The sequence below is a fragment of the Astyanax mexicanus genome, chromosome 1 (assembly GCF_023375975.1).
Source record: "Astyanax mexicanus isolate ESR-SI-001 chromosome 1, AstMex3_surface, whole genome shotgun sequence".
Classification (NCBI taxonomy): Eukaryota; Metazoa; Chordata; class Actinopteri; order Characiformes; family Acestrorhamphidae; genus Astyanax; species Astyanax mexicanus.
Window position 1 is genome coordinate 104,357,736 of NC_064408.1, and position 25,782 is coordinate 104,383,517.

The 25,782-nt window shown below is 38.3% G+C and overlaps 1 protein-coding gene across 1 annotated transcript in view; it reads right to left on the minus strand.

Moving 5' to 3' along the window:
- The window catches only part of LOC125780970 (uncharacterized), a 90,479-nt gene that overhangs the window by 31,837 nt on the left and 32,860 nt on the right, over window positions 1-25,782 (minus strand). The window contains exons 5-6 of the mRNA XM_049463472.1: window positions 17,739-17,813; window positions 17,193-17,324 (exon numbers count right to left, since the gene is read on the minus strand). Of these exons, the coding sequence (XP_049319429.1) occupies window positions 17,193-17,324; window positions 17,739-17,813 (207 nt within the window). The remainder of the gene's footprint in view (window positions 1-17,192; window positions 17,325-17,738; window positions 17,814-25,782) is intronic.

A 25,782-nucleotide genomic window follows, 5' to 3' on the forward strand; every position in this document is an offset into this window, starting at 1 on the left:
AGACTGGCGTTGGGAGGATGGGGGATGGGGAGGGAGGGCAGACAGACTGGCGGTGGGATGATGGAGGATGGGCAGGGAGGACAGACAGACTGGCGTTGGGATGATGGAGGATGGGCAGGGAGGACAGACGGACTGCCGTTGGGATGATGGAGGATGGGCAGGGAGGACAGACAGACTGGTGTAGCGAAGATGGGTAAGGAGGCGAAGACGATGGTGGCGGTGACGACAATAGTGACGAAGGCTAGTATGGTGAGGGTGATTGTTATGATGGCAACAAAAGATTGGAATGAAAAGGGCGAGATTATGTCCCAGATGGTGGCGATTATGCTCGAGTACCGCCCAGTGAGGCTGCAGGGAGGCGGAGCCACACCCGGCCAGCGGGTCGGGTGGAAAAAACGCAGGTTGGAAGGGGAAACAGGAAACAGTGGGCCGCGGGAGCGGCGCGGGCGCCGGCAGCGGCAGTGGTAACGCCGTGGGCGCCGGTGGAGGCAGAGAGAGAAAGAAGACGCTGAGAGAAAGAGAGAGAGAGAGAGAGAGAGAGGGGCGCTGAAATCATATGCAGGAATTTCACTGAACTATGGATTTTGAAGGGACACCTACACTCACTCAGGAGAGAGAGAGAGGAGGCGTGGCTACACTCGAGAACCGCCCAGTGAGACTGCAGGAAGGCGGAGCCATACCCGGCCAGCGGGTCGGGTGGAAAAGAAACGCAGGTTGGAAGGGGAAACAGGAAGAGCGGGCCGCGGTAGCGGCACCGGCGTGGGCACCGATAGCGGCAGAGAGAAAGAGAAAGAGAAAGTGAAAGAGAGAAAGAGAAGGGCGCTAAACACATTTGCAGAAATTCCGCTGATCCATGGATATGGAGGCACGCCGACACTCGCTCGGGAGTGTCGGCGTGCAGCGCCGAAAGGGGGTAAAGAGGAGTCCGGCGAAGACGCGAGGAGGACCCGCAAGGGCAGCAGAAGGGTTTTAGCGGCAGCGGAAGCGCTGAGAGAGAGTGAGAGACCACCGCGGACGACAAGGTCGCGTGGAGGCCTCGTGAAGGAAGCAAGAGAGGACTAGCAGCGGCGCTAGGAATGTGGCAGAGAGAACGAAAGCGGAGAGACCGCTTAAGGCCCGAGGAGACCGCACTGGAGTTGCCAGACCAGGTGGAGGAAACGACAGCCACAGCAGTCGAGACAAGATAAAACCACTACCGAGGAAGGCAGCCTAGAGCAGTGGCAGTGGAGGAGTCAGGGTGGACGGGAGCAGCTGGTCGCAGGAGACAGACAGGTGCAGAACCATAGTGGACCAAGTAAGGAGCAGGAGCTAACACCACATGCGAGGTTTGTTCAATGAGCAGGTAGAGAGGAAGTGACGGTTTAAATAGGGAAGAAAGTGGGAGGAGTGAGGGCGTGGATCACTCCCAAAACTTAGTTATGACACATAACTCCACTTACTATATGTTGTTAATATTTGGAAGAAACTGAGGATAATAAGGTAATTAAGGTTACCACTACTACAAATGGTGTCACGTACAAACCTCAATAACTGGACTTACAACGCACTGTGCACTTTCTGTATTTATTATTGGGCAAATTTGTAAATATATTGTCTATATTTTCATACATCCACTGTAAATGTGTGTAAATTAGTGTATTTGTACATAGAGCTGTTATTATTTTGTTTTATTTTATTTTTGTTCAGGCACCATAAGGATTGCTGCTAAATTTCGTTGTACACTGTGCAATGACAATAAAAGTATCTTATCTTATCTTATCTTATCTTACTTGCTTAATTCAAATATGCCTTCAAATATTATGCATTTAACTCAAATATTCCTTTAGACTGCTTTAGAGTTCCCCAGGTGGCAAGTAAGAATTTTCAGTAGTTAATGTTGATTTGAGCAGTAAGTAATGAATAGTTATTATAAATGAGACATAATTAGTAAGTAGTTCTCAAGGAGATATGTAAGTCTCAGTAATTATTGTAAAGTTAATAGTGAACTACTATAAATATTAGTTCAGTACTATCTACTGAGTAATTATTCAGTACTCCCTGGTAGTTAATAGAAAATATTTAGGTGTTCATGCAGCACTATTAATTAGCTACTGCTTAGTTCCTCCTTAGTTACCTATTAACTATGGAACAGTATTATAAAGTGTTACCTATTAAACCATATCTGTCTTATCTGTGTATAGAAATAAACATTCTGTATAAAATAGTAAATTTCTTACCTTGATTCTCCTTTTTTAAGATCTCCACTTCATTGCTGAGTGATGTTTTCAAGTCGTTCAGCTTCTCTAAGTAATAAAGGGAACAGTATACATGTTATATTTATTAATGAACACAGTTACTGCTGAGCTTTATTCTGAGAATTAAATCTGTTACAGATGTTTTTTTAAGTTCCTCAAATTCAGAACTGATATTTCCTCCACTGCACTCTGACTCACTGTTTAAGATTAAGCTGAACAGAATGAAGAGAATTTAAAGAAAAGAGAATCTCACTATGTTCCCTTCTTCTCTGATTTAGACACACAGCATGCTCCATGATTTACCTTCACTCTTCCTCTTCAGCTCCTCCACTTGACTCTCACTGGCTCTCAGTCTGCTCTCTAAGTTGTTCACTGCAGTCGTCGTGTGTCTCTGTTCAACTTTCAGCTCTGCCAGCACAGCGCTCATCTCTCTCAGTACAGAGTGGATGTCCTGCTGGCAGCTTTGTTGGGTGGAGGTTGTGGTTGTAGCTTCAGTTGTGGGATTCTCAGCAGCCTGAATCTCGTTCTCTCTGTCTCCTCTGTCTTCAGAACCCCTCAGAGTGATGCTATTCACCCTGACTGACTGTCCCTCCAACAAACTGCAGCCCAGCAGCACCAGCAGCAGCAGCAGATAAACTGCACTCATCTTTAAAACTCTCCCGCTTTCTTCTACTGTTTCACTGCTACACTCAGATACTATATATATAGTGGACATGTGTTAGTTATTAACTGTATTATCAGAATGTTTTGGTCTGTAATTTGTACAGAAACATGTAAATGTTTAACAGCTGATAGGTAAAATCTACAACAGTAATAAATCTCTGAAATAATAATGTAGATAGCTTAGTGTGGCCTTGTGGTGTCAGCAGAAAACTACCTGTTTTCTAATTTATAAACTATATTTTTATAAACTAATTTATAAACTAATTTATAAAATATACAGGCCATTATTAAATATTCCTCTAGCAGTACAAAATGTTGTGCACGTGTTAGTCATGTGTTTAGAGTGGACTATTCACCCTAATGAAACTACCCACAGTGATTAATAAGAATTGTGACTATAATGTGCAGAAAATGTTCATGTGTCATTTAACTGAGGATTAACATTTTGCAGTAGACTGTTGAATTGTAAATCTGTAATTGTTAAATATATTTATCACCCTCTCTAACTTTTAGCTCAATATAAGTATCATATTTAACTCCTCTCACATGATCATGCAGAAACTGCAGATTATGATCAGATCACATTATGATCTTCATTCAGAGGTGATCAGAGACGCATCTCCACCACATTTAACACAAGTGTACACTGAATGGGATTTGCGTGTAGGGATACAGTTAGGCTGTGTTGTTTGATAGAGAGTAATACACTGGTAGTAGCAGGTGAGAGAGCATGATTACAGTCAGTTACAGCAAGTGAAATGGGAGTTGTGCACATGTTGATGTGCTTTTTATGCAGGAGAGTAAAGTCTGATCTTACCTGGTCACACTGGAAACACATTTTAGTAAAAAGTGTAAACAGAATCCAGTCTAAGTCGATCCAGGTTCTAATCACATATGAAACTCATGCTAAAGCAAGGTGTACATTGCATGATCAGTAGCAGGACTTCTCTAATTACAGATATGCTGCTAGATAGAATCTTCAGAGGCCTCTGTTCTCTAGTTCATGATGTGTTTAATAATTTCATTAATAATTAATGACATTTCTCAATGTTTTAGCTTGTAGGAATTAAATTTACATTATTTTTAAATTCATTATTTTTTAATTGGAGTATGAAGGATGCTGATTTGAATGAATGTGTTTAACTGATACTTCAGTACTGAATATATCTCAGTATCAGAGGAAGCACTTTGGATTCTCTGTCCAGGAAAGACATGCTATAAATAAGATCAAAGACTCTTATATAAAACACTCATATAGATTAACTAACTGAGGACGTAGTTGTTTACTGTAAGAACTGAACATAACTCAGCTTTGATCACATGATCATCTGAAAGAGGAATATCTCAATAATAACAGAACTGCAATAACTGATATCAGCTGGGAGTCTTCTGTACTCAGTTACAATAATCCACTGTAACATCAGGTTTTACAGATCACAAGTTCAGATTTATTCTTTTATAAAATCAGTTCTCATTTCATCACAATATGAATTACATGAGAGATTATGTTGTTCATTAAGTGTGAAATGGTAACATAGTGAAGATCACACATTATTAGTTACTTATTTTCCTCCACACTTTTAGTCATTACAACAACATGGAAGGCAGATATACAGTATTACTTATTTTAAAGAAAATAAAGGATAAAGTACGGATACAGTGATGAACTTTCACCTCTCTGAGTTTAAAAAGTATATTCTGAAGTTAGTTACTGAAAATCACAGAGTCTCTTTACACTGAACATTTAAAGTTAAACTGCTCAAACAGGAAACAACATTTGACCACTAAAGATGGTGTGGTGAAATGTATTGTCATGTACCCATGCATTAGCTCTGACCTTCACACAGACAACATCTCCTACTTCCAGTAACAGTGAGACTCCTTTAGAGGAATTTGCCTCATTTGGTTGTTGATGAACATGTGCTCCTGTTACATGATGTCCATTCTTCTGTAAGGACACTGATACAGATCTTCCACCATATCCAAAAGCGTAGATTTTGAATTCGTAGACTCCTCTGACAGGGGCAGTGAAAATACCTGAATTATAGATAAAGTGAGAAAAACAGGGATCTCATCAACCAGCCTGTTAAACATAGAATATAATGAACTTGATTACTCAGTTCAGGGGAGCATTTCATAAAACATTCTTAAAGTTAAGAATTTAGTCTCATATTTAGGATTATTTGTAATCTAACAGAATTCTGACTCATTCATAACTGATTAAGAACACAGTTCCATCTAAAAAACGACAGATGACGCCAGATTTCCTTTAATAAATGTACAGACGTGCTGAATCTGACCTAATCTAAAATAAATCATAACCTACCTGTAACTGGGTTGTAAGCGTTTCCGATGTTGATGAAGACGTGTTTGTAGACCAGAGTAACATCAATGCTGTATGGTCCATGATTAGCCGATTCCCCGCCTGAAAGTGATGCTGAAAACACCACTTTTCTCTCTTTAATAAAAAAGAAATCAATTCAACACTGATGATAGATTTCTTCTGCTATATTGAACATTATTAATATTAACATAGTAACACATGTTGTCCAAATGCAAAGTTTCAAGAAATAAACAATGAAACACATTTACAGTGGAAATAGAGACACACGCTGTGCAAGTAAAAGAGCAAAATATAAACTAAAATTACATAAATTATTATACAGATTAGAAAAACTTGGTTAGATTGTATATATTAATTGTTAAATAATACTAAATTATTCTAACATCTGAAGAACAAAATATAAACATTTAAGTTCAGCAATGCATCAATTTATTTAATCTGTCTGTTTATAGAAAGTCCTCCCTCTTGATAAAGGTTTTCTTAGAAAAACTGAATTTAGTACCTTGGTTCTCCTTTTTCAGGATCTCCACATTGTTCTCTGTGATCTTCAGGGAGTTTTTCAAGTCTTTCAGTGACTCTGAATAACAAAGTACACAGCATTTCACTTACAGTCATTTTCACCAAAGTCCTCATGTTTAATTAACTTTACAGTGGGAATTTGCAGAACAATTTAAACCTGTATTTAAAATAAACTGTGGGGAATTAAATGTCTGCTGCTTGAATGTAGATCAGATTTCTGTAAATTTATCCAGATGGCACTGATACACCCACAGCGGACAGTGTAGTGGGTGGTAATGCTTTTATGATGTATTTACGGTACACACGTGAGACTGTGGATGGAGGAATGTTAAATCTCTGCACAACTTAAGAAATGGAACGTTCTAATCCATCTGAAAACCACTATCAGGTCTCACTCTAACTCTGGTAATTCATGTCTTAGCCATGAGCATACTGATTAGTGTTTAACCTCACTCACAAGATAACACCTCACAGTTTATACTGGTGTGGGCGTTCCCAAGCTGTCCCCTGAGGTCACTTCAATTTACATATTGCTATCCCATGACTTTAGGCATGTGAGTGTAGGAATCCCTCCATCAGTTCATCTTCTCATCTGCTTCTTCCTGATCAGGATCACAGTAAATACAGATTCCAGCTGGAATCATTGAACACAAGGCAGGAATCCCCCCTGCACAGTTCACCAGTCCATCAGGTACCAGCACACACACTCCTGCTAGTAATTTAGTCTAGCCTGTTCACCTGCCAGGTGTGTTTTAGAGAGGAAGGAGGTCACGACCCCAGAGACAGAGAACACACCTAACTCCTCAGTGACAGTGACCAGAACAAGAATTAAACCAGAGACAGTTTATCACCAGACTACCCACCTCCTATATTCTCCATTATATCAGAAAATGACTGTAAACCGCTAAAGGGAGACGAGAGTGAGTCACAATGAATTGGAGTTAACGGAGCTAAACGCCTAAAAGCACAAATTTAAAATAGTAGACATATTCTGCTGAATTTCTGTCCACAGGAAATGATGTATAAATGTGCACACAAAATAATTTTTAAATAGATTGTATTATTAAGCATAGTGTCTTGTACATTGACCTAATTGCAAAAATTAGATATGTAATTAAAAAAATAAACACTAAACAGTAAAAAATAGCATTTGTTACCTGTCCCCACTCTCTATAAACTTTACCATGAAATATAAATATTAAAATTCTCAGATGTAATTTTTTTTGCATTGTGTGAATGTAGAAATATTTTTTACTATAATCCATAATATTTAAGTTAATATACACATTTTAGTTGTGTCTCTGGGTTTCACTCATTCCTGTTACCATAAAACATTACCCCATCTGAAACATCTGGAACATTCTACAAGTCACATCTACAACAGGAAGTGACATCAGCTGGTTGTTCTAAAGATCACGGGGAGACCAACGTTAAGTTCCCTCATTAGTTTTTCTGTATATTTGATCTTATTGTAACTATGACTGAGGAGGTCAATCTCAACAATTATTCATGTTACTTAAAGTAATTCTTAGATCTTATTTGTTTATTTTTAAAATACAAATTTTGGGAAAATCACTAGAATGTGCTCAGTGTCCTCATGCTATTAGCATAGCCACCATGTAGTTATTTTTCATGGTTTGCTAATTCTATGCTAAAAAGTCAGTCCTGTTACTTTCAGTGCTGTTTCTCAAAAAATAACAACAGGAGTGAGTGCCAGTATAAGGACTGAGTGCCAGTAACAGGACTGAGTGCCAGTAACAGGAGTGAGTGCCAGTAACAGGAGTGAGTGCCAGTAACAGGACTGAGTGCCAGTAACAGGACTGAGTGCCAGTAACAGGACTGAGTGCCAGTATCAAGACTGAGTGCCAGTAACAGGAGTGAGTTCCAGTAACAGAAATGAGTGCCAGTAACAAGACTGGGTGCCAGTAACAAGACTGGGTGCCAGTAACAGGAGTGAGTGCCAGTAACAGGACTGAGTGCCAGTAACAGGACTGAGTGCCAGTAACAGGAATGAGTATTGCTCATTGGTTTATTGATTTATTAATGTTAATATTAGTTCATGAACCACTTTTTTTTCTATTCTGTTTGGTTCATCCTATATCCATTTGTTTGATTGCAGTCAACCATGTATTTAAAATAAAGACTTTCTTGAAAGAAAATGTGACATTTAAAAGCATGTTTAAAAGCAAGTTCACTACTTCCTTTAGTAGTGAACTTGCTTTTAAACATGCTTTTTAAGTGTCACATGAGATTTGGTAACAGGCAAGGCAAGTTTATTTATATAGCACCTTTCATACGCAGGAATGAGAAAAATATAAACATCTTTGTAGAAACTTTATAAAAAAAAATAAGTAAAGCTGCCTGAGATTGAACATGTTTTGAAAAGTTAAATATATGTGTTATTGGATAAAAAAAAAGATTTACAAAAAATTAAGTTTAATTTGGAAGAGTTACATCAAACAAATCGCACCCATTTGGTGGAATGGTCCACTTGTCCAAGATTTAACTTGAATTTTGTAAAGCAGAATGATGTCTTTCCAATATATGTACATTTTTTTTTTTTTTACAGGAAAAGGGTTTTGGGCAGTAAAGACGCTAGCATTACTGCTACTGTGTGCTGACTGGTTGGTGTTTAAAACACTTTTAACTGTCTACAACGTATGTTTAATGTACTGAAACGTTTAATATTGTTGTGTTGAGAATAACTTTTATCAGTCAGCAAATTATAATACATTTATAAACTATGATTTTGCCCAGTTGCTCCATATGAATTCATTCATTTTGGATTCAATCTGAAGAACCCTCTAGTGACCAAAAACCTGGAAGAGATTCTTAAGTGAGTATTTTATTCTCGTAGAGATTCTCTGATTGCCATTTTCCACCCAAAGAACTGATTCCGTTCAGGCTGATAAGAATCTTGATGCTCCACATCGGATACATGAACCAGAACAGAGTCTGGAGCTGTGCTCTACACATTACCTGCAGTGCACTCTGCTGCCCATTTCTCATATTTATTCCTAACAAAATAAATAATACATTATTACCATCACTTTTAGTCTTCAGTTCATCCACTTCAGTCTCAAATCTCACCTCCAGTGTGCTGTGATTCACTGCCTGAGCTGAAGATCAAAACAATGCATGAATTCATAAAGCAGCCCTGTTTGTAGCCTGATACAAATGCATGTTAACCTGAAGAATTAGAATTGAGCTGTTACTGTTGATCATTCCATTCTGAAAGAACGATTGTCGAATATTGGTCTGTCTAATCATGCCGTTGGATGGTTTGCTAATTATTTGTCAGACAGAATGCAGTGTACACATTTTGAAGGTATCTCCTCTAAAATGCTAAATGTATATTCTGGTGTGCCCCAGGGATCTGTTTTAGGACCAATTTTATTCAGTATTTATGTAGACGTACTTGGTAGAAACGTTCCTGATGCAAAATTCCATTTCTATGCAGACGATACAGTTATTTACTGTTGTGGTTCCACTCTTGCCAAAGCCATTGGCTATTTACAGACCGCCTTTAACCTTGTGGAACACCAGCTTACAGACCTAAAACTTGTTCTGAATGCTTCTAAAACCAAAGTGATGATTTTCTCAAATGGCAGGAAGATACCTGAGCCCTCTCCTAGTGTGTTCTCCCTACAAGGGACTGCAATTGAGTTGGTGCCTTGTTATAAGTATCTGGGTATCTTGATTGATCACAGACTTTCCTTTAGATCTCATATAGAAAATCTAGTCAAAAAATTAAAGCTGAAATTACACTTTTTTTATCGTCATAGGACATGCTTCTCATTTGCTGCCAAGAAAAAGTTAGTTTCTGCTACTTTTCTTCCAGTATTGGATTATGGGGATTTTATTTATATGCATGCCCCTGCAACATGTCTGCAATCGTTGGACTCTGTGTATCATAGTGCCTTGAGGTTCATCACAGGTTGTAAAGCTCTCACCCACCACTGCACATTATATGGCAGGGTCGAATGGCCCTCACTGGCTGCACGCCGTCTCTCACATTGGCACATTTTTATTTATAAAGCCATCCTGGGGCAACTCCCTCAATATTTAAGTGGTTACATTTCGAGAGTCCAGAGTACTTATTCTTTATGCTCAAATGATTGCTATCTCCTCAATGTTCCCAAAGTTCGCACAGAATTCGGCAAACGCTCCTTTATGCATTCTGCACCTGCTGCCTGGAATTCATTGCAGAGTACTCTGCAACCAGGGCCGCCGCTCTGCATACGCAGACAACGCAGCCAGCGTTAGGCCTCAACCATTTTGCAGTTGCAGGGAGCCAAATTGACTGAGAATGAAATGTGTTGAAATTATGACATTATTAAATTTAAAACCCAATGTGAATTATTTATGATACGCTCATCTTTTTTGTCTTTAAACATTGCATGGGGCACCTACTCTACTACTTATAAGCGGCACGTTATTATTTTTGTGCATAATATAATGCCCCCACCCCTATTGCCTGAAATGGCACGGCTCGGTTTGCTCTGTTGGTTGTTGCCAGATGTGACATTTTCCAGTCAAATAAATAATCAAAAAATGCATGGAGGCGCTAAATCTTGCGCATGTTTAACCATTTTTAAAGTGTATGTGGCCATTCTATACAAAAACTTGTCCAGTGCAATATTTGTGTAAGTTAAAAACTTAAAATAAAATAAACAAATAGGATGAAAAATCGTAACTTATCTGGCAACCTTAGTCCTAACTAAAGTAGCAACGCTACTTGAGTTTGGCAGGAGACAAGTTCACCGCGCGAAGTTGCTACTAAATGGTAATTCAACTATGAAGCGACGGTTTGAGTCTGGAGCTGAGAAGAAGAAAAAGAAGCAGAAAGATGAGGCCCATGCATCCCTTTCTGGTGAGTAACTTCGATGATAAAGGTTTAAATAGTTTTGATTACTTCATGTTCAGTGGTGTTGCCTGAGCTAGTTACGTTGGCTTTGCTGATTTGGTAGCTTTAAACGCTTAACTAGAAACTAATCTGGGTATTGCAAGTCACGTGGCACGTTTGCAAATAGTAGTAGTGTAGTTTGAAGATTTTTAGTGACTTTAATAAAAAATTAATAAACAGAGTAGCCTACCTATTGACTAATGCCGTCAGTGCACTATCCAAATGGTCTGTATGACAGCAGGATCAGACAGCTCTATAGATTTTGACAAGCTGATATAAATACACCACGAATATAAACGATAATTTCATAACCTTTAAGGCTGGCTTGTGTAAATGACGTGTCCACTGCTTAAAATAGACATGCATCGTTTCATTTATTATTTATACATTATAAATAGTACTCTTGTGCTGTTCTTCACTGTTATTGGCCTTACTTATAACGTTGTAAATATTCACAGTTACATGTGTAATTTTAATAAATAGTAAAATTTTGCGTAAACCTTTTGTGTTTGTGTGTGTGTGTTTTTTTTTTTTTTTTTTTTTTTTTGGGGGGGGGGGGGGGGGGGGGGGCCTCCCTGACCAGTTATGCTTAGGGCCTCCAAAACCTTAGCAGCGGCCCTGTCTGCAACTGAAGGAACTTATTTCCCTTAGAACATTTAGAAGTTTTTAAGAAACCTGGAATCAGCCTCTTATTGTTTTTGTTCATGTTTTGTGTGAAGGTCCTGTTATTCAACCATATTGACCCATCCAGACTGTATATTGTACATTACTGTTTGATTCCTTATTGTTTGATTCTTTGTTTTATGGCTTAACTGTGAATTGTCTGTTTTAAATGTTGAAACTGATGTTTAGGCTGCTGTCTTGGCCAGGCTTCCCTTGAAAAAGAGATCATTGTGTCTCAATGGGACCGACCTGGTTAAACAAAGGCTAAATAAAATATCAGATATATTCAGAAAATACATATTAGACATGATTTTAATACACCCCCCCAATACAGCAAAATGATTCGCTCCTGGCGACGCCCCAGTTCTGCGGTATAATTTTTGAGGGGGACAAATCCACCTATTTCTGATATATATGTCCCACCCATCCACCCGGTTCCTACTCCAAGGAATTAAATATTCTCCCAACAAAATCCAGCACTTTAAAATCCTGGTTCAGGATTAGAAACAGGGGCTGAGGTTCAGCACAGTGTACTGGTTTTACTGGTTCAGGATTAGAAACAGGGGCTGAGGTTCAGCACAGTGTACTGGTTTTACTGGTTCAGGATTAGAAACAGGGGCTGAGGTTCAGCACAGTGTACTGGTTTTACTGATTCAGAATTAGAAACAGGGGCTGAGGTCCAGCACAGTGTACTGGTTTTACTGGTTCAGGATTAGAAACAGGGCCTGAGGTTCAGCACAGTGTACTGGTTTTACTGGTTCAGGATTAGAAACAGAGGCTGAGGTTCAGCACAGTGTACTGGTTTTACTGGTTCAGGATTAGAAGCAGGGGCTGAGGTTCAGCACAGTGTACTGGTTTTACTGGTTCAGGATTAGAAACAGGGGCTGAGGTTCAGCACAGTGTACTGGTTTTACTGGTTCAGGAGATTTACTAAATCTTCCAATGATCAGATGTTGATGTTGTGATGTTGGGAGCATAATTGCTACAAAAATGCTACAGTAATTTATGTTATTCATTTGTTTGTTGTTGTCTTAGATCTACATTAATAAATATCTCAACTAAATGTAATGACCATTAAAACATATCTGTCTTACATGAGTCTAGAAATAAACATTCTGTACAAAATTGTACATTCCTTACCTTGATTCTCCTTTTTTAAGATCTCCACTTCATTGTTGAGTGATGTTTTCAAGTCGTTCAGCTTCTCTAAGTAATAAAGGGAACAGTATACATGTTATATTTATTAATGAACACAGTTACTGCTGAGCTTTATTCTGAGAATTAAATCTGTTACAGATGTTTTTTTAAGTTCCTCAAATTCAGAACTGATATTTCCTCCACTGCACTCGGACTCACTGTTTAAGATTAAGCTGAACAGAATGAAGAGAATTTAAGAAAAGAGAATCTCACTATGTTCCCTTCTTCTCTGATTTAGACACACACAGCATGCTCCATGATTTACCTTGATTGATGTGACTCTCCACCTTTATCTTTATCTAGCCCCATTTTGGGACTTTTAGGTTAAGGACACGGTTCGCACATTCGATATTGGCCAGAACAAATGTTAGTGAGCTGTTTTCCTAGGTGTGTACTTATTTTACTCGTTTCTGATTTCATAAGGTAAATGGTTTGCTCTTCATTAACAATCCTTTTCAGATTTTTTGGCAACCACAAGTCCATCTTCTCACCTGCCAGGTGTGTTTTAGAGAGGAAGGAGGTCACGATCGCAGACACAGAGAAATTTTACTTGAAATTTGTAAAGTCAAAGGGTTTTAGGCAGTAAAGACGCTAGCATTACTGCTACTGTGTGTTGACTGGTTTGTGAGCATGTTTAAAGACTTTTAACTGGAGTTTTAGTTAAGGCTTTTATTATTGATATACTAAAATATTTAATATTGTTGTAATGAGATAATTTGTACATTTTATTAGTTGGAAATTTATAATAAAAAATATGATAAACTATGATTTTGCCCAGTTGTTCCAAATAAATTCATTAATTTTGAACTCACTCTAGAGTGCCCACTAGTGGTCAAAAACCTGGAAGAGATCCTAAATGGGTATTTTATTCTCGTAGAGATTCTCCAATAGCACTTTTCTGTGGATCAAATTTGGGTCTTTATTGATGACGAGAAAATATAGAGGAAAATCACCAAAAAATGCAAAAATAATTTGATATTACAAACAAAGAAGAGAACATGAGTTACATTTTATGCGTTGCATTCTTTTTTCTTTTTACATTTTTTTAAAGTGGGGGCGTGAAGAGAAGAGAGGGGCGTGGCCAAGATGGAAAGGCGGGTTATGGAGGATCCATGTTATCAGCTGGAGCTACTGCTGCTATATATGTAATGCTGCAGGCCGGCCAGTTCAACCGGCTGTCCTGACAGATGCTAACCAGGCTGAACAACAGCTATTTATAGCTCATAAGTTGATGCTAATAATTTATTTTACATACACCTAATTATTTAATTATATAATATAGTTTTTTTTATTAGTAGTTGTTAAATTGAGCACAAGGCCAATCCTAAATAACACCCTAAATTAAGTAAAAAGAATGCACAACAGTGCACAAATCTGGCACTTGATGATGTTAGTAGCATAAATCTGAATTGCTGTACAAATAGAAACATTAAGACAAGGTGGTGACAGGAACCAATGAGAAATTAATGACTTTTACTCTGAAAGGTTGAACTGCTCAACCAATAGGTACAATTTATGTTATTTATTTATTTGTTGTTGACTTAGTTCTATATTAATAAATATCTCAACTAAATGTACTAAAACATATTTGGCTTATCCGTGTATAAAAATAAACATTCTGTACAATATTGTGAATTTCTTACCTTGATTCTCCTTTTTTAAGATCTCCACTTCATTGTTGAGTGATGTTTTCAAGTCGTTCAGCTTCTCTAAGTAATAAAGGGAACAGTATACATGTTATATTTATTAATGAACACAGTTACTGCTGAACTTTATTCTGAGAATTAAATCTGTTACAGATGTTTTTTTAAGTTCCTCAAATTCAGAACTGATATTTCCTCCACTGCACTCTGACTCACTGTTTAAGATTAAGCTGAACAGAATGAAGAGAATTTAAGAAAAGAGAATCTCACTATATTCCCTTCTTCTCTGATTTAGACACACACAGCATGCTCCATGATTTACCTTCACTCTTCCTCTTCAGCTCCTCCACTTGACTCTCACTGGCTCTCAGTCTGCTCTCTAAGTTGTTCACTGCAGTCATCGTGTGTCTCTGTTCAACTTTCAGCTCTGCCAGCACAGCGCTCATCTCTCTCAGTACAGAGTGGATGTCCTGCTGGCAGCTTTGTTGGGTGGAGGTTGTGGTTGTAGCTTCAGTTGTGGGATTCTCAGCAGCCTGAATCTCGTTCTCTCTGTCTCCTCTGTCTTCAGAACCCCTCAGAGTGATGCTATTCACCCTGACTGACTGTCCCTCCAACAAACTGCAGCCCAGCACCAGCAGCAGCAGCAGATAAACTGCACTCATCTTTAAAACTCTCCCGCTTTCTTCTACTGTTTCACTGCTACACTCAGATACTATATATATAGTGGACATGTGTTAGTTATTAACTGCATTATCAGAATGTTTTGGTCTGTAATTTGTACAGAAACATGTAAATGTTTAACAGCTGATGGTAAAATCTACAACAGTAATAAATCTCTGAAATAATAATGTAGATAGCTTAGTGTGGCCTTGTGGTGTCAGCAGAAAACTACCTGTTTTCTAATTTATAAACTATATTTTTATAAACTAATTTATAAACTAATTTATAAAATATACAGGCCATTATTAAATATTCCTCTAGCAGTACAAAATGTTGTGCACGTGTTAGTCATGTGTTTAGAGTGGACTATTCACCCTAATGAAACTACCCACAGTGATTAATAAGAATTGTGACTATAATGTGCAGAAAATGTTCATGTGTCATTTAACTGAGGATTAACATTTTGCAGTAGATATGAATTGTAAATCTGTAATTGTTAAATATATTTATCACCCTCTCTAACTTTTAGCTCAATATGAATATTATATTTAACTCCTCTCACATGATCATGCAGATACTGCAGATTATGATCAGATCACATTATGATCTTCATTCAGAGATGATCAGAGACGCATCTCCACCACATTTAACACAAGTGTACACTGAATGGGATTTGCGTGTAGGGATACAGTTAGGCTGTGTTGTTTGATAGAGAGTAATACACTGGTAGTAGCAGGTGAGAGAGCATGATTACAGTCAGTTACAGCAAGTGAAATGGGAGTTGTGCACGTGTTGATGTGCTTTTTATGCAGGAGAGTAAAATCTGATCTTACCTGGTCACACTGGAAACACATTTTAGTAAAAAGTGTAAACAGAATCCAGTCTAAGTCGATCCAGGTACTAATCACATATGAAACTCATGCTAATGCAAGGTGTACATTGCATGATCAGTAGCAGGACTTCTCTAATTACAGATATGCTGCTAGATAGACTCTTCAGAGGCCTCTGACCGAGTGTTCTCTAGTTCATGATGTGTTTAATAATTTCATTAATAATTAATGACATTTCTCAATGTTTTAGTTTTTAGGAATTAACTGTACACTACAAAAGACCATTATTTTTCAATTAATTATTTTTTAATTGCAGTATGAAGGATGCTGATCTGAATAAATGTGTTTAACTGATACTTCAGTACTGAATATATCTCAGTATCAGAGGAAGCACTTTGGATTCTCTGTCCAGGAAAGAGATGCTATAAATAAGATCAAAGATTCTGTAATAAAACACTCATATTGATTAACTAACTGAGGACGTAGTTGTTTACTGTAAGAACTGAACATAACTCAGCTTTGATCACATGATCATCTGAAAGAGGAATATCTCAATAATAACAGAACTGCAATAACTGATATCAGCTGGGAGTCTTCTGTACTCAGTTACAATAATCCACTGTAACATCAGGTTTTACAGATCACAAGTTCAGATTTATTCTTTTATAAAATCAGTTCTCATTTCATCACAATATGAATTACATGAGAGATTATGTTGTTCATTAAGTGTGAAATGGTAATATAGTGAAGATCACACAATATTAGTTACTTATTTTCCTCCACACTTTTAGTCATTACAACAACATGGAAGTCAGATATACAGTATTACTTATTTTAAAGAAAATAAAGAATAAAGTACGGATACAGTGATGACCTTTCACCTCTCTGAGTTTAAAATGTATATTCTGAAGTTAGTTACTGAAAATCACAAAGTCTCTTTACACTGAACATTTAAAGTTAAACTGCTCAAACAGGAAACAGCATTTGACCACTAAAGGTGGTGTGATGAAATGTATTGTCAAATACCCATGCATTAGCTCTGACCTTCACACAGACAACATCTCCTACTTCCAGTAACAGTGAGACTCCATTAGAGGAATTTACAACATGTTGGTCTTGATAAGCATATGCTCTTGTTACATGATGTCCATTCTTCTGTAAGGACGCTGCTACACCTATTCCACTGTATCCAAAAACGTAGATTTTGAATTCATAGACTCCTCTGACAGGGGCAGTGAAAATACCTGAATTATAGAGAAAATGAGAAAAACAGGGATCTCATCAACCAGCCTGTTAAACATAGAATATAATGAACTTGATTACTCAGTTCAGGGGTGCATTTCATAAAACATTCTTAAAGTTAAGAATTTAGTCTCATATTTAGGATTATTTGTAACCTAACAGAATTCTGACTCATTCATAACTGATTAAGAACACAGTTCCATCTAAAAAACGACAGATGACGCCAAATTTCCTTTAATAAATGTACAGACATGCTGAATCTGACCTAATCTAAAATAAATCATAACCTACCTGTAACTGGGTTGTAAGCGTTTCCGATGTTGATGAAGACGTGTTTGTAGACCAGAGTAACATCAATGCTGTGTGGTCCATGATGAGCCTCTTCCCCGCCTGAAAGTGATGCTGAAAACACCACTTTTCTCTCTTTAATAAACAGAATGTTGGAGAAATCAATTCAACACTGATGATAGATTTCTTCTGCTTTATTGAACATTATTAATATTAACATAGTAACACATGTTGTCCAAATGCAAAGTTTCAAGAAATAAACAATGAATCACATTTACAGTGGAAATAGAGACACACGCTGTGCAAGTAAAAGAGCAAAAACTAAAATTTTATAAATTATTATACAGATTAGAAAAACTTGTGGTTAGATTGTATATATTAAATGGGATCGTTTGTTATATAATACTAATTCACTCTAAAACCTCAAGAAGAAAATATAAAACATTTAAGTTCAGCAATGCAACAATTTCTTTAATCTGTCTGTTTATAGAAAGTCCTCCCTCTTGATAAAGTTCTTAGAGGTTTTCTTAGAAAAACTGAATTTAGTACCTTGGTTCTCCTTTTTCAGGATCTCCACATTGTTCTCTGTGATCTTCAGGGAGTTTTTCAAGTCTTTCAGTGACTCTGAATAACAAAGTACACAGCATTTCACTTACAGTCATTTTCACCAAAGTCCTCATGTTTAATTAACTTTACAGTGGGAATTTGCAGAACAATTTAAACCTGTATTTAAAATAAACTGTGGGGAATTAAATGTCTGCTGCTTGAATGTAGATCAGATTTCTGTAAGTTTATCCAGATGGCACTGATACACCCACAGCGGACAGTGTAGTGGGTGGTAATGCTTTTATGATGTATTTACGGTACACACGTGAGACTGTGGATGGAGGAATGTTAAATCTCTGCACAACTTAAGAAATGGAACGTTCTAATCCATCTGAAAACCACTATCAGGTCTCACTCTAACTCTGGTAATTCATGTCTTAACCATGAGCATACTGGTTAGTGTTTAACCTCACTCACAAGATAACACCTCACAGTTTATACTGGTGTGGGCGTTCCCAACCTGTCCCCTGAGGTCACTTCAATTTACATATTGCTATCCCGTGACTTTAGGCATGTGAGTGTAAGAATCCCTCCATCAGTTCATCTTCTCATCTGCTTCTTCCTGATCAGGATCACAGTAAATACAGATTCCAGCTGGAATCATTGAACACAAGGCAGGAATCCCCCCTGCACAGTTCACCAGTCTATCAGGTACCAGCACACACACTCCTGCTAGTAATTTAGTCTAGCCTGTTCACCTGCCAGGTGTGTTTTAGAGAGGAAGGAGGTCACGACCCCAGAGACAGAGAACACACCTAACTCCTCAGTGACAGTGACCAGAACAAGAATTAAACCAGAGTCAGTTTATGACCAGCCTACCCACCTCCTATATTCTCCATTATATCAGAAAATGACTGTAAACTGCTAAAGGGAGACGAGAGTGAGTCACAATGAATTGGAGTAAACGGAGCTAAACGCCTAAAAGCACAAATTTAAAATAGTAGACTTATTCTGCACACAAAATAAATTTAAAATACAGTTTATTAGTAAGTATAGTGTCTTGTACATTGACCTAATTGCAAAAGTAAAATATATAATAAAACACTTAAATAAAAGCTAGAACATTGAAAAAATAGCATTTGTTACCCGTCCCCACTCTCTAACTATAGACCATACCAAAAATATAATTATTAAAATCCTTTAGAGATGTATTTTTTTTGCATTGTTGTGTGACTCCAAATCCCATCTATGCTTTAAAAATATTTATTTCATAATAAATCCATTATATTTAAGTTAAAATACACATTTTAGTTGTGTCTCTGGGTTTCACTCATTCCTGTTACCGTAAAACATTACCCCATCTGAAACATCTGGAACATTCTACAAGTCACATCTACAACAGGAAGTGACATCAGCTGGTTCTTCTAAAGATCATGGGATCTTATTGTAACTATGACTGAGGAGGAGGTCAATCTCAACACTCATTCCTGTTACCTAAAGTAATTCTGAGATCTGATTTGCTTATTTTTAATTTTGGGAAAATCACTAGAATGTGCTCCTCATGCTATTGGCATAGCCGCCATTTAGCTATTTTTCATGTTTTTGCTAATTCTATGCTAAAAACTCAAAACATAAAAAGTAACAGGAATGACTGCCAGTTACAGGAGTGAATTCCAGTAACAGGAGTGAGAGCCAATGACAGGACTAAGTGCCAGTAACAGGAGTGAGTTCCAGTAACAGGACTGAGCTACTTTCAGTTCTATTACAGGAGTGAGTGCCAGTAACAGGAGTAAGTTCCATTAACAGGAGTGAGTGCCAGTAACAGGAGTGAGTTTCAGTCCTTTTATTTATTTGTTTAATAAATTGCATGATAAGAAAATTTGATAATTTACAGGTTTGGCTCTTCTTGAAAAGATAAAAATAGCTTTGCATATTTTAGATAGATACAATGTAGATATATATAGAGTAATTTCTTTATTGTCATAAATATGAATTATTTGAAGAAGCAGTCAACCATTTATTTAAAATAAGACTTGAAAGAAAATAAAAGCAAGTAGTGAATTTGCTTTTAAACATGTTTCTTAAATGTCACATGAGATTTGGAAACAGGAATGAGAAAAATATAAACATCTTGGAAGAAACTTTATAAAATATTAAGTAAAGCTGCCTGAGATTGACCAGTACATGTTTTGAACAGTTAAATATATGTGTTATTGAATTCACAGTTCAAAAGATTTAAAAAAATTACGTTTAATTTGGAAGAGTTACATCAAACAAATCACACACATTTGGTGGAATGGTGCACTTGTCCAAGATTTAACTTGGATTTTGGAAAGCAGAATGATGTCTTTCCAATATATGTATATTTTTACAGGAAAAGGGTTTTGGGCAGTAAAGACGCTAGCATTACTGCTACTGTGTGCTGACTGGTTGGTGTTTAAAACACTTTTAACTGCAGTTTAAAGCATATGTTTAATGTACTGAAACATTTATCATGTTGTGTTGAGAATAACTTTTATCAGTCAGCAAATTATAATAAATGTATAAACTATGATTTTGCCCAGTTGCTCCATATGAATTCATTCATTTTGGACTCACTCTGAAGAACCCTCTAGTGACCAAAAACCTGGAAGAGATTCTTAAGTGAGTATTTTATTCTCGTAGAGATTCTCTGATTGCCATTTTCCACCCAAAGAACTGGTTCCGTTCAGGCTGATAAGAATCTTGATGCTCCACATCGGATACATGAACCAGAACAGAGTCTGGAGCTGTGCTCTACACACTACCTGCAGTGCACTCTGCTGCCCATTTCTCATATTTATTCCTAACAAAATAAATAATAAATTATTACCATCACTTTTAGTCTTCAGTTCATCCACTTCAGTCTCAAATCTCACCTCCAGTGTGCTGTGATTCACTGCCTGAGCTGAAGATCAAAACAACAAAGAGATCATAACTTTAAACTAATTCCATTACATAACCCACTGTACAACCTGTTAACTCAGTCTGAGAAACACACTGATCACCTTAAACCATTTAAGTTTAATTAAATCTAATAATTCAACTCTAAATAACTCACTAAATAACTCACTAAGTAAATTGTAGTTACTCTATTTATATTAACCTTAGTTACACAAATCCTGAATCCAGTATCCAGTCCAGAACTTTATAATCTTTATAGGTGTGACAGTATGTGATCAATTCATTAAATTAAACATTCTCCTCACAAAATCCAGCACTTAGATTCAACACAGGATTAGAAACAGGGGCTGAGGTTCAGCACAGTGTACTGGTTTTACTGGTTCAGGATTAGAAACAGGGGCTGAGGTTCAGCACAGTGTACTGGTTTTACTCGTTCAGGAGATTTACTAAATCTGCCAATGATCAGATGTTGATATTGTGATGTTGGGAGCATAATTGCTACAAAAATGCTACAGTATTTTTTGTTATTCATTTGTTTGTTGTTGTCTTAGATCTACATTAATAAATATCTAAACTAAATGTAATGACCATTAAACCATATCTGTCATATCTGTGTATAGAAATAAACATTCTGTATAAAATTGTGAATTTCTTACCTTGATTCTCCTTTTTTAAGATCTCCACTTCATTGTTGAGTGATGTTTTCAAGTCGTTCAGCTTCTCTAAGTAATAAAGGGAACAGTATACATGTTATATTTATTAATGAACACAGTTACTGCTGAGCTTTATTCTGAGAATTAAATCTGTTACAGATGTTTTTTTAAGTTCCTCAAATTCAGAACCGATATTTCCTCCACTGCACTCTGACTCACTGTTTAAGATTAAGCTGAACAGAATGAAGAGAATTTAAAAAAGAGAATCTCACAATATTCCCTTCTTCTCTGATTTAGGGTGCTATCACACCTGAAAGTCCGGACCGTGGTCCGAAACAAGGTTTGTGTGTTTGCTACACTGTATATACGTATTTGGTCCGCTTATTTTTGGCGTGTTGACAATTCAGCGGGTGGTTCATTCGGCTGGAAGCCTTTCCAGGATAAGGATAAAATGAAGGAACAGGCTCATTTCGTCTCCATAGTAGTGCTGCTATTGTGGTTTTTATACCAGCAGCAGCAACTTCAGGCACAGTCCTCTAGGTTTGTTCAAATTCGCTAATCGAACATGCTCGTCCTGAAGCAGCTGTATCCACGGCTCATTTTTCCTGCTTTTCCGGTTATTTTGAGACTGACTGCAGCCTGCAGGAAGGCGGAGTTGGACGTCCAGTGTGTCCAGCTCCGCCCACTTTGTTAGTGTCAGGCTGTCCAGTCCCGCCCACTTTGTCAGCATTATGTCTTAGCTCCGCCTCTGAACGGAAGTAAACAATGTACAGGGCAGTTAGTAGACTTTAAATATAATGTGCCGCTTCGTCCGGTTTAAATACTGTGTATACACTACAAGCTTGTGAGACTGACAAGGCGTGGTGTGGACAAAGTGGGTGGGACTGGACGCGCTGGACGTCTAACTCCCCCTTCCCGCAGGCTGCAGTCAGTAGTAGTTGGTTATTTTTCTTCTGCTGCTATTGTTGAGGAACACCTGCTCAGCTTCCTGTATTTGGTCCGAAAGTTCGAACCGTCCAGAAAAGCGCTTTCACACTGCAGGCGAACCGGATCATGGTTCAGAAGATCTGGACCGAGACCACCTCTCTTGGTCGGACCAAAATCTGGTCCTTTGGTCCGGACCGTGGTTCGGGGCCCCTTTCACACCTGCTACTTTGGTTCGGACCAAACTGAAAAGTCCGAAAGTCCGGACCAAACGAGGCAGGTGTGAACAGCATGCTCCATGATTTACCTTGATTGATGTGACTCTCCACCTCTACCTTTTTCTAGCCGCATTTTGGGACTTTTGGGTTAAGGACACGGTTCGCACATTCGATATTGGACAGAACAAATGTTAGTGAGCTGTTTTCCTAGATGTGTACTTATTTTACTCGTTTCTAATTTCATAAGGTAAATGGTTTGCTCTTCATTAACAATCCTTTTCAGATTTTTTGGCAACCACAAGTCCATCTTCTCACCTGCCAGGTGTGTTTTAGAGAGGAAGGAGGTCGCGATCGCAGACACAGAGAAATTTTACTTGAAAATTGGAAAGTCAAAGGGTTTTAGGCAGTAAAGACGCTAGCATTACTGCTACTGTGTGTTGACTGGTTTGTGAGCATGTTTAAAGACTTTTAACTGGAGTTTTAGTTAAGGCTTTTATTATTGATGTACTGAAATATTTAATATTGTTGTAATGAGATAATTTGTACATTTTATTAGTTGGAAAATTATAATAAAAAATAGGATAAACTATGATTTTGCCCAGTTGTTCCAAATAAATTCATAAATTTTGAACTCACTCTGGAGTGCCCACTAGTGGTCAAAAACCTGGAAGAAATTCTTAAGTGGCTATTTTATTTATCATATGTTGCTTTGTTGGTGGTGTGCACAGAGAGACTTCTTGTAGGCATTAGCTTGTGTGTTTTTAGTACTTGATTTTTACAAGCACAGATACACGTGAGGCCGCTGTGTAGCCCGCTGCTGTTAGCCTCCTTCTCCCAGCTTCACTCTAAGCCCTGCCTACTCTGGGCTGTATGAGACGTAAAAACACTACCTCACATGACCATCCTCTAACTGGTATACGCCTATACAACATGCATATACTACATCCCCGTTTGTTAGGAACTTTTAGATGTTAACATAACAATCTACTAATCAATGTTCACAGTATTACAAATCAAAACATATTACACACAGTAAATGAACAATGTACAGAACCTTCCTTTTGTGTGTGTTCTTTTTTTTTTTTTTTTTTTTTAACAAGTGTGTCTGTCAGAGGTCAGAGGTCACCAGTACATGACCCACCGCTGGAGCCTGACCTTTACCGTCAGCCCATTTCAAAGTCCTTGAATCTTGCAGGCTGTTTCACCAACCTGCCACTTTTCGTGTGCTGCTCACAAACACCACTTTGAGTGTCCATCTGTAAGTCAGAGTGTTGTATGTGTTCTTCAGTTGACTGAGTCTGACCAGACTGCACATCATCATCACAGTCGTCACCTTCCTCACTGACAGTGACTGTGGCGTTTCTCAGAGGTCTCAGATGTCTAAGGTTCCGTCTGTACCTCTGACCAGTAGCCGTGATTACATCATATGACCTTGGTTCCTGTCGCTTGCGCTCAATCGGGGCTGGTTTCCTTTTATCCTTTAGCAGTTTCCATGCTGACACTGGTACCAGGTTCAAACACTCTGAGAGGCTTTGTGTGTTGATTGTAGAATGTGGCTTGCCTCTGTTGTAAGCTTACTAGTCTCTCTTTAACCACCTCAGGGTGCTTGGGTTTTAGAACAGCACAAGACATTGGTATGGTGCTTCGGAGTAGTCTTCCCATCAATATCTCAGCTTGTGAGAGACCTAGACCAGTTACGGGAGTGTTTCTGAGAGCCAGAAGAGCCAGATGAGGGTCTGTTCTGGTCTGTTCTGCCTTTTTCATCATGGACTTTACAGTTTGTATCATCCTTTCTGCCATTCCATTTGACTGTGGATAACAAGGGCTGGAGAAAGTCCATGTGATACCCCACTCTTTAGCAAACTGGCGCATTTCAGCACTAGCAAATGGAACATGATCACTCACCACCTCTGTGGGAATGCCATGTCTAGCAAATACACCTTTCAGTTTTGCAATTACTGAGTGAGCTGTTTTGTCAACCAATTGTTGCACCTCTGGATACTTGGACAAATAATCCACTGTCAGAAGATAGGACCTGCCTTGCAGCTCAAATATGTCTATACCCAACTTATGCCATGGTAGCTCAGGCAGCTCATGTGACTTCAATGGCTCTTTTGAATTCTTTGGAAGATGCTGCTGACAAGCCGCACATTGTTCCACCATATGTTGTATGTCAGTGGTCATTCCAGGCCAATACAAGCATTTGCGAGCCTGATCTTTGGTGCGCTGCATGCCTTGATGTGCTACATGAAGTTGTTCCAGAACCTTTGGTCTCATTGCTTTCGGAACAATAATGCGATCTCCTGTCATGATTACATTACCACAGACTTTTATGGAGTTCCTGATTGGCCAATACACCTGAATTGCTGGATCCAGTTGCTTTTTGTGTGTTGGCCATCCTCTGCGATGTGCTGCCATCATCTTTCTGGAGACTTCATCTGCTAATGTAGCTTTCTCCAGCTGTTCACGCATCTGTTCACCTAATGCCTCAGTAGCCTCCATTGCATAGACTACTTTGTCCTCTGCACACACTTGTTCGTCCACTCCTTCAGTGTTGTCAAATGCTCGAGACAGGGTATCGGCTATAAGCATTTCTTTGCCAGGGGTGTACTTGATGCAAAGATCATAGCGCTGTAATTGCAGCATCATTCTTTGTAGTCTCGCTGGTGCTTTTCCTAGGGGCTTTGTAAAGATGGTTTCTAATGGTTTATGATCTGACTGTACCATCACTGGGACACCAAAAACATACTGATGGAACTTCTTTGCAGCAAACACAACTGAGAGCAGTTCTTTCTCGATTTGTGCATACTTGCGTTCAGACTCAGTTAGAGCCCGCGAGGCATATGCCACTGGCCATCCTTCCTGAAGCAAACATGCACCGAGACCATCCTTAGACGCATCTGCTTGTAGGACAATCTGTTTGTGAGGGTCAAAGAATCTCAGAGTTGGAGCCTCAGCTAGAGCATTTTTTAGATTGTCCAGTGCAGTATCATGTTCCTGAGTCCAAATCCACTCCATATCTTTTCGCAGAAGCTGCCGCAAAGGTGCTGTGATGGCTGCTTCATTTGGTACATATTGTGCCAGGTATTTAGTCATACCTAGGAGCCGCTGCAAACCTTTGGGATCAGTAGGAGCTGGCATATTCATGATTGCCTTGACTTTCTCTTTGGCAGGCTGGACGCCCTCAGGAGTAATCACGTAACCCATGTATTTCACAACCATGACCTTGTACTGCACTTTGTCTGCACTGAATTTTACATTCATCTCTTTTGCTCTCTGCATTACTTTGTGCATCTCAGCATGTTCTCTCTCATCAGATGCAGCAATGAT